The following is a 13666-nucleotide window of genomic DNA, read 5'->3' as shown; positions in this document are numbered from 1 at the left end:
TATTGCATGTATTTTTTATGCCTCACCATGCTGAAACACGAGTGGAGAGTCATTTAATTTGTATTTGACCAGACACTTAACCAAATTAAGATTCAAGCCTCATTATTGATGGGAATTCAGAGGTCTCCATCTCACTCACAAGAGCAGCTGGAGCACACTGTGACAGAGGACTGGAATTGGAATGGGGAATGGGGTTGGTTCTGTGTAGGGATTGGGGGAAACACTGTGCTGAGAATTGTGCACAAGGGACAGAGCAGAGCTCCTACATCTGCTCCCATCTGCAAATTTAAATGTCCTTTGCACTCTCCCAGTTGGCTGGCAAATCACCCTAAATGACACTCCCAAAAATCCAATCATAGTAATAGACATAATGATCAATAAGCACGGAGGGCAGTCACCCTCATCCCACTTCCCAGCTCTCCAAAAACAGCCTCAGCAGCAAAAGCAAGGAGCAGAACTGAAGTTTTACTCCAGGCTCATCAAATCTGGCCTCACATCCACCGACTCTCAGAAGAGAGCTGGGATTTAAGATGGTTTTTCCTGTTTATTTTGTTGGCCACTCTGAAAGTTCAGTAGCTCTGGGTCATCCCATCCTCCCAGGCATGGCCAAGCATCAGAGTGAAATCTCTGGAACTGAGCAGGAAAATAAAGCAAACTTCAGGCTACAACCTAACAGGGTGATTTGCCTCATTTATTTAATTAAGCATCGTGGATTAAACTGCTGCTGTGTGGCCAGTCTGGCCTCTCTGCTGAACAAGCACAGGGAGGTTTTATGAGGATGGGGAAGGTTTTAGGAGGACAGGGACACCAGTTCATCTCTCCAGTCCCAGCAGCACACCTCCAACAGCTGCGAGGAAAAACAAATCAGCATGGAAAGGGGATTAAAAAAATAACACACAAGTGTCTGGACCTTAAAGTGCTTCTCTGCAGAGATGTGATTTCACCTCTGGCCTTTGAAACGCTGCTCACCTCGGGCAAAAATCTGTTTCTCATTACACACCTGCACAGCCCCACTTAATTCACCGGGAAAGGTGGATGACAGAGCATTGCTGGGTGTTTCAAGTCTAGCACAAGTGCCTTGTCCCCTGGCATTTTACCTGATTAATAACAAAATAAGCTCTGTACTGAAGCAGACAGCTGGTTAGCCAGTCCAGCCAGCCAGGCAAAAAGTGCATTTATCATCAAAAACAACCTCTGAAGTTCCTCGGTGTGCTCTGCCTTGCGCATCCCTACCCTGTGTCTGAGCACATCACAGCTGGGGGACAAAGATGGATTCCTACATTATTCCTCTCAAATTCAGCCTGGAGACACTGAGGGCTTGGGCATCCCATGAATTTGTCCCCTCTGTGGTTGGGCTCAGCCTCTTCCTCCCCTCTCAGCCTCCATGGGATGCCAGTGCAGCAGAAGATGCCTTTATCCTCAAATCCCAAATTCTCAGATCCAGGAATTGCCAACAAGCACCAAACACACTGAGGACAAAGATTGACTCCAGATTGATTTGGGTCCCATCCTGCCTGAGGACAAGCATCAGGTGAGCCTCACCAGGCTGACTGCCATGGCTCTGCAGGTGCCAATTCTGAACTCCCCACAGGGCAAATACTGCACCAAAAGTAGCTTGGTAGGATAACAATATTTCCTTAAAAAAAGAAAACAACCAAACCCATAATGTGCCACTCTCAGCACGTTTTAGGGCAGCTCCAGCCCTCCACACCCACACCTCCTGCACGGCAGTTTATATTTGGAAACATCAGCATGTGTAGAAAACAGTTTGATCAGTCCACAGCCCGGAAAGCCAAGAGGAAATCTCACAGCATTGTTCCACCCTGGGAAGAGGCATCAGGACGTGTTGTTGTTTACTCTGGGCCAGCACTGGTTTCACCACACGGTTGGGGATTCCCATTCCGGTGCTTTGCAGGATTCAAGGACATCCTCACAGCAAAGCACCCTTTGCTCCCCAAACAGCTCCAAGTTTCGGAGCTCCTGGTTGTCCTCAACCACCCCAAAACATGAGGTTTGGCTGAGGACAAACGGCTGGAAAAAACCATCGTGCTGGAACAAAACTCCAGTGGAAAAAGGGAAGGGATTTGCTGGATGAGCAGCGTGCTAGCACAGCACAGGAACAGAGCTCATGTGGGCTTTGTAGGTTGTTTATCTTTGAAGGTCTCAGCAAAGTTCAACACAATCTCCCATGCCCTCAATACCGGGAAGTTTCCCTTCAAATCCACCACTGGAACCTGTTGTTGCTCAAAAATAAAAACACTCTAAAGTGAACCTGTCACCAGAGGGGCTGCCGGCGGGCAGGGCACAAACCCCCATTTCATTTGCTTCTAATCGATTTCACTTCCCGATTCCCATGCAAATACCCTCAGCTCAGATTGCAAAAACATCAGCAGAGCATTTAGACCCAAAACAACCTGAGCTCATTTCACTATTTTTTTTTTCCCCTCGTTTATTCAAGCCTCCTTCCACCAAACCAACCAGAAACACTTGCAAGGATGGAGAGCTTTTAAAGTATCCAAACGGGAGAGCCACGATGAGGACAGGGCAAGAGGGGCTGGGATGCAATTGGGGTGGCTGAGCCGAGCTCTCCATCACCCCCACCCCGGCATGCAGCACCGGGAGCCTCGCCTTTAGGGCTGGGACACCGCGTGGCTTCGCTGCCTGCCCGGCCGAGCAGCGGCGTTTGGGTGGTTTTATAATTTATTCATTTATTTTGCTTTGAATCTTCCCAGCCAAACTTTCGTCCCGGCGCCCGCTCCTCCCGCACATCCCAGACGAAGCAGCGCCTCCACAAAAACCCCGAATAATCCCATCTCCTCCTCTCAGCCCTACGATTTGCTTTTGTTTCGCCATGACTGTAAACACAAGGGGGATGTTTCCCTCCTTCCCGGGGTGTTCTCTGTCCGCCCGGCAGCTCCTCCCGTGCTGCCGCAGCTCCCCCCGGGCACGACCGGCCAGAAACCGGGGGATAAAGCCTGGGAGGGGCTGGGGGGCATCGCGGGGGCTGAAAGAGACGGCTTCCCATCCCATCCCATCTCATCCCATCCCCGCATCGCGGCAAGTTTCGGAGAGCAGCACCCGCCGTGCTCCCGGGGGTTCCCCACCCATCCACCCGACCCCTCCATCCACCGCTCCCCTCCTACCTGGGACATCTGCGGCCTGAAGTTGATGTCCTTGAGGTCGATGGAGCCTGGGGAGAGGTTGTGCAGCAGCTGGCACAGCAGCACCCCGTCCCGCAGCGCCTGCGCCAGGTCGAAGACCACCGCCGACGGCCAGACCACCCGGTGGTTCGGGGGCAAAACTTTGCAGTCGATGAGCCAGCGGCCGCACTGCCGCCACTCCTCCATGGCCGCGCTCTGCTCGCTGCCCCGGCCTTCCTCTCCCTCCTCCTCCTCCTCCTCCTCCTGCCGGCGCTCAGGGGCCGCGGGCGGCTGTGCTCGGCGGCTCCGCGCTACCGCGCCGCTCCATCGCCGCCCGCCGCCCCGGAGAGCATCGCTCCGCGCCGGGGCTCCGAGCGGCAGCGGCAGCAGGAGGAGGAGGAGGAAGAGGAGGAGGAGGAGGAAGGAGGGCGGCGCGGAGTTTTCCGGCGGAGGGCTGCCCCTGCCCCCGCTGCGGCCCCACCGCCTCGGCCGGGCTCAGGCGCGCCGCATCCTCCGGGAACAAAGCGGCGGATGGACGGACAGGCGGACAGCGGGCACGGCGCGGCCACCCCCGCGCAACTCCGTCCCCCTGCCCCGCGGAAACTTGCGCTGCCCAGGCACCCCACCTGCGCTGCCGAGGCGGGGAGCCGCGGTGGGTGCGAGTTTTCTGCCCGCCCCGGGCAGCGGGAGCAGCCCCCGGCCCGCCCCCGGTCCGCCCCGCCGCCCCTTTGTCTGCGGGAGCCCGGGCTGCGAGCGGGGGCGGGGGACGCTTCTCGCTGCTTGGGCTCCCAGCTCGCTTTCCCCCCCGATATCTTTTCCTTCCCCCCTATATTTTTTCCTTTCTCCCCCTCGCCTTTTTTATTTTTCCTGCTTTTCTCCTTTTTCCCCCTCCTTCCCTCTTTCCCCCCCTCTCTCCTCGTATCCCTCTCTCCCTCCCGCTCCTCTCCCTGTTCCGGGAAAGCCGCCCAAGAGCTCCGGTGCTGTTTCGCTGTCCCCGCTCTGGCAGAGCCTCCCCCGCACTTTTTGGGGTCCCACATCCCCCGGAGCACTCCGGGGCTCCTCCGCCTCTCTCACACACAGACCCCGCTTTGTCTGACCGCTCGCTGCCGCTCGTCATGCCGTGTTTGGGTTGCAAATACTGCAGGGGAGATGTTTAACCCAAACAAGAGATCGTGTTCCGTGACTTTCGAACGGGAGGACAACTCCTATAATTAATTACCGGCGTATTTATTAAAAACCTCAACTCTCAGCCGTTAACTCCTTGGCAGCAAACTCTTGAAAAATCTCTAATTTTCACCGGTGGCTTCCATCCAAATCAGCACGGCTCACAACAGCCTCTTTTCAAATCTGTTCTGAGTTTTCTTCCGAGATCCTCTCCCCAGAGTTTGCCGATTAATTTCCAGCCCGGCTTTCCAGATAGCCAAAACCGGAAGCCGGCACTGGGACGAAGGGAAGCTATTAACCTGGATGTCAAACAAATGCAACACTAATCTCTTCCAAATGGAGCCAAGCGGAGATAAAGGGAGAAAAAGCAACTCTGCTTCCATGATCCTTCATTTTCAATCTAGGAAGGAGGATCTCTCCGAAGAACAGGAAAAAATTGTTTAGTATTCCAATGAAAGTTTGGGGATTTTTTTTAAAATCTGCTTTCATGCCGAGGTGCTGGCTGTCCCCAGCTCGGCCTGGCTGTGTCTCTGGCTGTGTCCTGTGTCCCTGGGCAGGACGTGAACAGTGAGATCCAAGAGGGAGCAGCATCCACACACTCCAGTCTCACCATCACAGCTACACCCTGCCCGGGGTGCGTTCAGATCTCAGCCCACGCTCCCCATACCCTGAGGAGGTGCTTTCTCAGAATCATTTGCTCAATCTTTTCGTTCTCCATGAAGCCTTTCTGCCCTCCAACAGCACCCATGGGCAGGAATCACGAGGCTACTGAGGGCCGTGGAGTCGTGCCAGGGGTAATTTGGGTTGACTCCATACCAGCCTGCCGGGTGAGGTCAGGTCTGTAGGTAGACGACAACAGAGGAGTTGATTATATGTGCATAATTAAAGCTGCGAGCCACAGCCTGGCTTTTTTAGCGTGTAATAAAAAGCGTTTTTGGCCCCTGGACACTTGGGAACCATCTGCAGCTGCAGAGCCAGGCTCTGCGTGGGAGGTGTTGGAGCAAGTATGCTCCTCGCCTACCTCTGCAGCAACCCAAAGGGCTGATGGCAGAGGTATTGCTGAGAGCAGGGAAAATAAAAACAACCAAAACCCGTGCAGCCAGGCTTGGGAAGAGCTTGAATCCAGCACATGCTGGTGAGCTGTGCGCTCCAGGATTGCACAAACTGTCCTGCAAGAGGATGGGGGGTGTGGAGAGGACCCAGATGCTGTTTTCAGCAGATTTTGTTCGAGAGCTGGTGCTCCCTTCTCCTGCCTCTTGGCACTGCTGGGAATGACAGCCAGGGAATGACAGCCAGCCAGGGAATGACAGGCAGCCGGGGAATGACAGCCAGCTAGGGAATGACAGCCACCAGGGCAGCGGCTGACACCACCCTCTGCTGGGGAGCCAGCGAGGAGCTCCTCTCCTCTCACAGACTTCTCTCCATGTGCTTTTGTTGTAGTTCCTTGCATGAGAGGAGCCCGAGAGGTGGCTGGATGCGCCGGGAAGATGCTGCCAGAGGCAAAAATGGGCTTTTTCACCCCGAAATGTCTGTGTATAGCGACAAGGAGCCTGGCAGGCAGAGGGGATGTGTGGGGGACCTGGCTGGTGAAGTGGTGGTAGTTTGGGAATGTAACAGAGCTGTCTGGGAACATCCCAGTCCAGCATGGAATAGGCAAAACTGGGGGAAGGAGGGAAGGAGGGAGGAAGGGAGGGAGGGAGGGAGGGAGGGAGGGAGGGAGGGAGGGAGGGAGGGAGGGAGGGAGGGAGGGAGGAGGGAGGGAGGGAGGGAGGGAGGGAGGGAGGGAGGAAGGAAGGAAGGAAGGAAGGAAGGAAGGAAGGAAGGAAGGAAGGAAGGAAGGAAGGAAGGAAGGAAGGAAGGAAGGAAGGAAGGAAGGAAGGAAGGAAGGAAGGAAGGAAGGAAGGAAGGAAGGAAGGAAGGAAGGAAGGAAGGAAGGAAGGAAGGAAGGAAGGAAGGAAGGAAGGAAGGAAGGAAGGAAGGAAGGAAGGAAGGAAGGAAGGAAGGAAGGAAGGAAGGAAGGAAGGAAGGAAAGGAAGGAAGGAAGGAAAGAAAGGAAGGAAGGAAGGAAGGAAGGAAGGAAGGAAGGAAGGAAGGAAGGAAGGAAGGAAGGAAGGAAGGAAGGAAGGAAGGAAGGAAGGAAGGAAGGAAGGAAGGAAGGAAGGAAGGAAGGAAGGAAGTTAAATGCACTAACAAGTATGAGGACACCACACCTTACAAATCAACCCAAACATACCTGGGACATGGCCACGTTTCCCAGTAAGGTGCATTTTCTGTCAATGTTTGGTGTCACTCCAGGGAGAAGAGCTAACTCCCCACGTGCAGAGAAGCAGCCCTCTGAAAATACCCGTTAAACAGCAGCGCCGTACCGCCTGGAAATCCTCTTTTCCCAGCCAGCCAGTGTCTGTGGATTGCCATTGCCACCTTCTGGATCAGCCCAAGCGTGCAGCAGCCTGTCCCAGAGCCGTGCTGGCTGCCAGAGGACGTGTCCCCAGCCGGAGCCAGGGTCCCCAGAGCAGGAGCCGGCCCGGCTGCTGGCACGGCAGCTGTCACACAGCCTACGTGCCATTTCCAGCACGCCCTTCGATTTTGTGATCTCCTTTCACCAACTATTTTAGGAAAGCTGTGCAAGCCCCGGCTCGGCAAACAGCAGCTCGGGCTCGATTATCAGCGAGAGGGAAATCCCACCAAAACGCTGCCAAAGTGTTGAACTGCAGGGTGCAGACAATAATGCTCTGTCTGGCTCATCACCCAGCTGATCTACCTGCCCAGACAAGGTGCACCCTGCAGCAGTCACTGCAATTATCCTGCTGCTAATGGCCCTGCAGTGCTGCCAGCACAACTCCTGTCCCTTCCCTTCCCTTTCCTGCAGGCCCAGGGGGATGACTGCCTGCCACCCTGGGAAGGAGCAGGAGAATTAACTTGGCACAGCTCAGTGTGGGCAGAAGGGATGAACTGGATTCTCCTCTTGTGTCCTCCTGGAGCAGCAGGAGTGCTCAGCCACAGCTACTCTTTGTTTAGCCTAAAAGTGCAACTCCACTGGAAAAGGACTCTGACCCAGCACCAAGCAGGCAGAGCTGGCACTTCCCTGGGCATTTCTCTGTGGAAGTCTCATTTTGGGATGTCCCAGCTGGCCTAAATACCAATAACACCCAGTTAACAGCTCCCAACACCATCACTGTGCTGCTGGGACATCCTCACTAGTCAACCATGCTCCACCAGGCCCTACCCCAGTGGGTTTCCCATCCAAATCAAACAGAGCTGGAGTGTTTCACAGTGCCAGGAGCTGGGCAAGGGAAAAGCACTCAGCCCAGCCCCTCACTGCAGCAGAGGAGCAGCCTGAGGCACCTCAGGGAAAACAGAGATTTCCTCAGAGGAAGGAGAGGAACAAACCATTGGCTGAGTAGCACCTGGATTTCACCTCACCCATTCCTCTGCTGCTGCCTCCATGGTTTTTTGGGAATGGTCCTGCTGGCAGAGGACTCAGGGACTCCCATGAAGGGTTCAGTGGAGGGCTCAGAGCAGTTGGTGGCTGCTGGAGCTCGGCAGGTTCCAATCCTTCTCCTTGCCCCATCTCAGCAGTGCACCCACCCCACTCACCAGCTTCTCCTTTATACCCAGAGCTTGATGGTAGCAGAGCCAGGAAATTGTCAGAGAGGAACAAAACACCTCAAAACCCCCAAATCTTGTCCACTAAAGGATTTTGCTCTTTGTTCTGCAGCTTCCACGAGTGGGTCAGAGCTGGCTTCTCTGCACTAGCAGAAGCCAGATTAAGCAGCAGAATCAGGATATCTCTGATAATAAACATTTTAATAGCGCGGTCATTCTTTTTTTTTTTTTTTTTTTTTTTTTGCCTTTGTTCCCTCCTCTTTGTGTTTGGCCTAAATCTCCTGGGAACAGGGAATTGCAGCATGCCTTCCCTCTGACGGAAGTAAACCACAGCCTCTTGTTTGTGTCCGTGCAGGCTGAGAGGAACAACAGCAGCGCCTGGAGTAACTCTGCACGGCTAAGTGCATCGGGTCCTTCGCGGGAGATTAGATGGCGCTGCCTTCACAGGAGATAAGAAGATTGAGAGCTTAAATTTAGCATCAGCAGGAAAAGAATAAGCCCTGCAGCTCTCTTCAAAACGCATTTCGTACTGTGCTAGCCCGGGGAGAGGCGGGATGAGGAAAGGCGATGGGGCAGACGGTGATGACGAGCGGAGGTCGAGGAGGGGCTGCTTGGTCACACTGCTGTCCCACGCAGGGCATGGTGACAGTGACACGAGGCTGGCAGCACACGGGGGTGTCCCCTGCCTGTCCTCACTCCATGGATAGAGGGTCACTGCGGAGCCCAAAGGGGCACAAAGGGTCCCTGCCTCACCCAGAGGGGGGATTGGGCTGGAAATCCCAGAGTTGGGACCCCCAGTGCTTTGGGCAGCAGGGAGAGCCCCTCTCCCCAGGCCAGCACTTGAGGGGAGCAGCAGGGGACTCCCCCAGTTCAGCCCCAGTGCTCCCAGTATGGGCTGGGCTGGGTGTCCCTCTAAAACACTCTGTGCATCCAGTGCTGACACCCGTGGGACCCACAAACCCACTGCGGGGAGCTTCACTGCCCTCCCTGGACCCACAAACCCACGGTGGGGAACCCCACTGCCATACCCAGACCCACTCACCCAAAGTGGGGAGCCAAATATCATACCCCATATCCACGCACCCACTCGGGGAGCCCCACTGCCATCATTGGACCCACACAGCCCACTCGGGGTACTCCTCTGCCATACCCTGGACCCGAAAACCCACCTCGGGGAGCCCCACTGCTATACTCTGGATCCACAAATCCACCTCGGGGAGCCCCACTGCCATCATTGGACCCACACACCCCACTCGGGGTACTCCTCTGCCATACTCTGGACCCACAAAGCCACCTTAGGGAGCCCCACTGCCCTCCCTGGACCCACAAACCCATCTTGGGGAGCCTCACTGCCCTCCCTGGACCCACAAACCCACCTCGGGGACCCCCACTGCCCTCCCCAGCCCCATGCACCCGCTCCCCCTGCCCCGGTCCCGGCGCTGCCCCCGCCCCGGCCGTGGCTCCTCCCGAGCGCATCACGGCAGGAGGAGCCTCCGCGGTGGCTCCGCCGAGCGCAGCGGCGCCGGGCCGGGCCGGGCCGGGCCGGGCAGCGCAGCACGGTGGGGCCGGGGCAGCGGCCGGAGGGCGCGGGGGACCCTCGGGGGGCGGCGTGGGAAGGGCGGCGCGGGATCTCCGAGCTGGGCGCGCAGGGCCGGGGGGTGCGGGACGCCCGCGGGGGTCGCGGATGGTGCGCGGCGGCGCTGGAAGGGGTCTGGGGGCGGGAAGGAGGGGAGCACGGGCAGGGAGGCTGGCGGGGCGGGGAGCCCCGTTGGCAGCCCGTGGGGTGACGCTGCTGTGCCCTGCAGGTGCCGTCGGGAGGTGCCGGGGCCCCCCGGCTCGGGTACCACCAGCAGGGCCGAGCAGCATCTTCTCCTGCATCCCTGAGCACGTGACGTGCCGGGCTGCCGTCCATCCCTGCTGGCAGCGGGGGACAGGCCATGCACAGGGCTGGACACCGGTGACCTCTGGACTCTGACCTCCCCAGGCTTCAGGATCCATTCTGCAGGGATCCATCCAGACCCGCTCAGCCTGCCCCGCCTGGCTGCAGAGCCACCGCTGGCACCTCTGGAGATGCTTCACCCACTGTCAACAAGCAGCACGTGTGGGGCATTCCCGGCATGAAACACCTGGCAGGATCACCACTGGATAAGCTTTCCCAAGTCCTGGTTTGGTTTTTCAGCAAGGCCAGGCTGCCTGCTGTGGTTTTGGGGCTCTGCTCCCTACCCTGAGTGCTGCTCCAGCACCCCACACCGTGTGGATCTCAAAATCCCAACCCTGGGATGTTCTCCCTTGAGCTCCAAGCAGCAGCCATCCACCTGGACCGACCCAGCGAGGTTCATTTCGGAGCAGTTGGGAAGGAGCTCCTGTTCGTGGAGCTCTCCTCGGGCAGATGAGTGACACGGTGATGAACGGCAGGGTGCCCCTGCCTGAGAAAGCCTTGTCCGAGGGCTACGCCCGCCTCAGGTACAGGGACACCTCTCTGCTCATCTGGCAGCAGCAGCAGCAGAAACTCGAGTCAGCTCCCCCCAACACCTACCTGAGCCGCAGCAGGAGCATGTGGTACTCGCAGTACGGCAACGAAGCCATCCTGGTGCGGGACAAAAACAAGCTGGATGTCTCCAGGGACACGGGGCAGTCCAAGTTCTGTGCTATTATGTAATTTCCCATAGGAATCCACACGTGGGGAGGAAGCAGACTGGCGTGGAGCTGGGGGAGGTGGGTGTGCACCATCCTCTCCCAGCCCTGCGGAGGAAGCAGCGTTTCCAGGAAAGGCTGGGAAGGCTGAAGTTTCTGTTTGATTTTACTGTTTATAGACTCCTGTTTTGCATGTCACTGAGTTTCGTCCAACAAACCCAGTCTAGCTGGGGAGCTCTCAAGCCTGTTGCTGCCCAGCATCTTGGCAGGGGCTGTGCTGGACCATGTGTTGCTTGTAAGTGGCTCGTGTGGCCTGAGAAACACCCGCTGGCACTTGGGCACTGTCCCCAGCCACCCTTACTGGCCAGTCCTGCTGCATTTCTGGGAGTGCTGGTGGGACAGAGACGAGCACAGATCCATTCCCAGCGAGGCTGTGGTCTTAGGAGGTTGATCTCCAAACCCACCTGGCCATTAGTTGTTCTGTTTGCCCTGTTCTCCCTTTAATTCCTGCCCTGGAAGTGGTTTCTCACAGCCAGGCGATGGAGTGGGTTATTGTGGGATTAGGGAAAAAATGTGTTGAGAATTTAATCCGAGCCTTCAAAACACCTGCTAGGAAAGGTGTGCTGGAGCTTCATGCAAAGCAATGATCCCACAGTGTGGGATCATGGAAATAACAGGGGTTCTGGAGCCAGGGGAGCTGACTCCTTTCATGCAGAGCTTCAGGAACAGATCCCCCAGTGAACCACCTGCAAGGGAGGACAGGCCCAGAAAAGAACAGGAGAAATGTCCCTGTAAATACACACATATCCTAAGGGACACTAGGAAACCCTTAGGCACTCCTGAGATGGGTTACAGAAGGAAAGAGGCCAATGGAGTTTGCTTTGCATTCAAGTTTTAACGCATGCAGTAGCTTGGAAGGGTTTGACTTCTAGTTCAGGTTGGATCGTAGGTTTGGTGCATGTATTTTAGAAGTTGTGTCTGGGATTGTTTCAATGAAGGATTTTAGGAGGGAAAAGCAATGCCCTGCTTGGGCACAGAGGCTGCTGCTTTCAGGTTTAAGTTTCTGCTGAATCCTGACTTGCTCGAGGCAAGATTGTGCTGAGAAATTCAGCCCAGGAAGCACCTGAATCTTTGTTAAAAACAAAGTCACCACTTCCAAGGGTGTGAATTATGTGCCCAGGGTTCAGCATTAAAATGTGACATTGGGCTGAGGTCACAGAGTCCCTTTCTGTCCTGCCTAGGACAACCCAGCAGTGCCTGGGCACAGGCTTAACTTCAGGCAAATCAGTATTTGATGTCAGCTTCAGTATGGATTATTTACCTGCCTGTTCTTAGGCACAGTCATTACTTTTGTTTCTATTTATCTAAAACCTCCTTTGCATTTTTTAAAGCACTTTATTTATTTATTTAAAAAAAAAAATACAGTGAAAAATCTCTTCCACCTCTCCCACGTGGGTGAAATGCCACAACACACAAGACACTCAACCTTGCTGAACTCAATGCACTGAGCAGCACACACCTGTCTTAGAGTGAAATCAAATTTGGTGTGCTCAGCCCTGCTCCATAGCACTGCAAACAACAGGCAGCTCATTGTTTTTTCGAAGCACTATTTCTGCATGTGTTGGTGTTTGATACCTTATTGTGTGCGCTCCTAGATTTAAACCTACCGCTGGACCTCGCTGCTTTGCAGACCCGTGCATTGCTCTGCACACAAACAACCCTCTTGGTCTTGTCAGGACTAGCTCTGGAGGAGAAGTAATCCAGTGAATAAATGTTTTTCGAGCGTTCAGTGAGAGTCACAAACCCAGCGAGGCTCGGCAGGGTGCCGGGGGAGCACTGTCAGGGATGTGTGACCCACCTGGGCCTCCAGTTCTTGGCTGAGTGAACAGGAGATTAGTTAATCCAGCAGGCAGGAGGCTGAACCAAAAGCTCCCCTGGGAATTGCAGGTGGATTCACCTGGAGAAGCAGGAGAGGTGGGTTCCAGGCCAGCCCTGGGGAGCACGTGAACTCTGGGAGTTTAAGGAACAGCACAGCCCCCAAACCAGCTGTTCGTTTTCTTTTCTTATAGAAAAAGAAATCCGACGCTTATTTTTCTTTTTCATTTCAATGAGGAAGATGCTTATTTTGGGTGTAATCAGTCTCTTTTTGTTAACGTGGCTGGTAAACCAAAATTCAGTTATTTTGCAGAGTGTTATAATCGGACTATACAAGACTAAACCCGTAAGAATGTGCATAAATTCTTCCAGGATGGAGGCTGGATGTGACAGCACAGGAAGAAGAGGATGAGTTGTCTTTCCACCTCTGTGAATGTGACTGTAGTTTTCCATTTCTGTGTGTCATTGGTCACAGCAGGGTTGTGGAGTGGCTGCTGTGGCTGTTTCTGTGAGTTGTGTGGTGGTGATGCCCTCGTTTCAAACACTGTTGTAGCCTCTTTGATAAAGTGCATTAAAATGGTTTGAATGCAGCTTGGTGAGCAGCAGTTTTTCCCTGCATGTCCCTGGCATCCCTACGGTGGGAGGGAGGAATTCTCCGAGTTACTGGGGAGGCTCCCAGGCCACACCACTGGACTGGGAGCTGCAGGGAGGCTCCTCCAGCTCCCCAGGGCTCAGCAGTGCTTTCAGGATGAGGGAAAACTCTGGATGTCACACAGAATCAGGAAAGCTGGGAAAGACCTCTGAGATGCTCAGTCCCTGTCACTGAGTGCCATGTCCAGGTGTTCCTGGGACACCTCTAGGCATTGGGACTCCAAACCCCCCATGGCAGCCCTTCCAGTGCCTGGCCACCCCTTCCATGAAGGAATTGCTCCTGCTGTCCAACCTGAACCTCCCCTGGTGCAGCTTTAGGCTGTTTCCTCTTGTCACAAGTTGCCCAGGAGAGGCCAAACCCCACCTCACACTAAACCTTGTTTTAGGCAGCTGTAGAGAGCAAGGTGGTTTTCCCAGAGCCTCCTTTTCTGCAGGCTGAGCCCCCAGCCCCTCCTCATCCAAACCCAGAGATGGCCTTAAGATTCCAGGCATGACCAGTGTGCACATTAAGTACAAAAATCAGTGAGAACTGAACTTCAATTATGTCCTACCTGTCCTCAGCCTCCTCAAAACAGCTCTGCTCGCTGCCCCCTCAC

General features: G+C 55.2%; 2 protein-coding genes across 6 annotated transcripts in view; one reads left to right on the top strand and one right to left on the bottom strand.

Annotated features, from left to right (window-relative positions):
- Positions 1–3817, bottom strand: part of VAV2 (vav guanine nucleotide exchange factor 2) — a 118799-nt gene extending 114982 nt beyond the window's left edge. For 2 of the 5 annotated variants that reach the window (XM_085076877.1, XM_085076878.1), the window contains exon 1: positions 3144–3817. In XM_085076877.1, the coding sequence (XP_084933003.1) occupies positions 3144–3347 (204 nt within the window). In that variant the 5' untranslated portion in view covers positions 3348–3817. The remainder of the gene's footprint in view (positions 1–3143) is intronic. The other 3 variants (XM_085076880.1, XM_085076879.1, XM_085076881.1) reach the window with 2 other exon arrangements.
- Positions 3818–9368: 5551 nt separating this feature from the next.
- On the top strand, positions 9369–13009 carry BRD3OS (BRD3 opposite strand). The gene is made up of 2 exons (XM_085076873.1): positions 9369–9469; positions 9716–13009. Exon 2 carries the CDS (start codon positions 10300–10302, stop codon positions 10567–10569), a length of 270 nt encoding a protein of 89 aa, XP_084932999.1. The 5' UTR covers positions 9369–9469; positions 9716–10299; the 3' UTR covers positions 10570–13009.
- The last annotated feature ends 657 nt before the right edge of the window (positions 13010–13666 follow it).

Source organism: Lichenostomus cassidix, chromosome 17 (genome assembly GCF_008360975.1).
Source record: "Lichenostomus cassidix isolate B80296 chromosome 17, HeHo_3.0, whole genome shotgun sequence".
Lineage (NCBI taxonomy): Eukaryota > Metazoa > Chordata > Aves > Passeriformes > Meliphagidae > Lichenostomus > Lichenostomus cassidix.
The sequence above is the reverse complement of the archived record's forward strand: the minus strand, read 5'-3'. Positions and strand labels throughout refer to the sequence as shown.

Excerpts from the sequence above, each read along its gene's own strand:
- BRD3OS (XM_085076873.1), top strand. The coding sequence starts at position 10,300 with ATGAGTGACACGGTGATGAACGGCAGGGTGCCCCTGCCTGAGAAAGCC.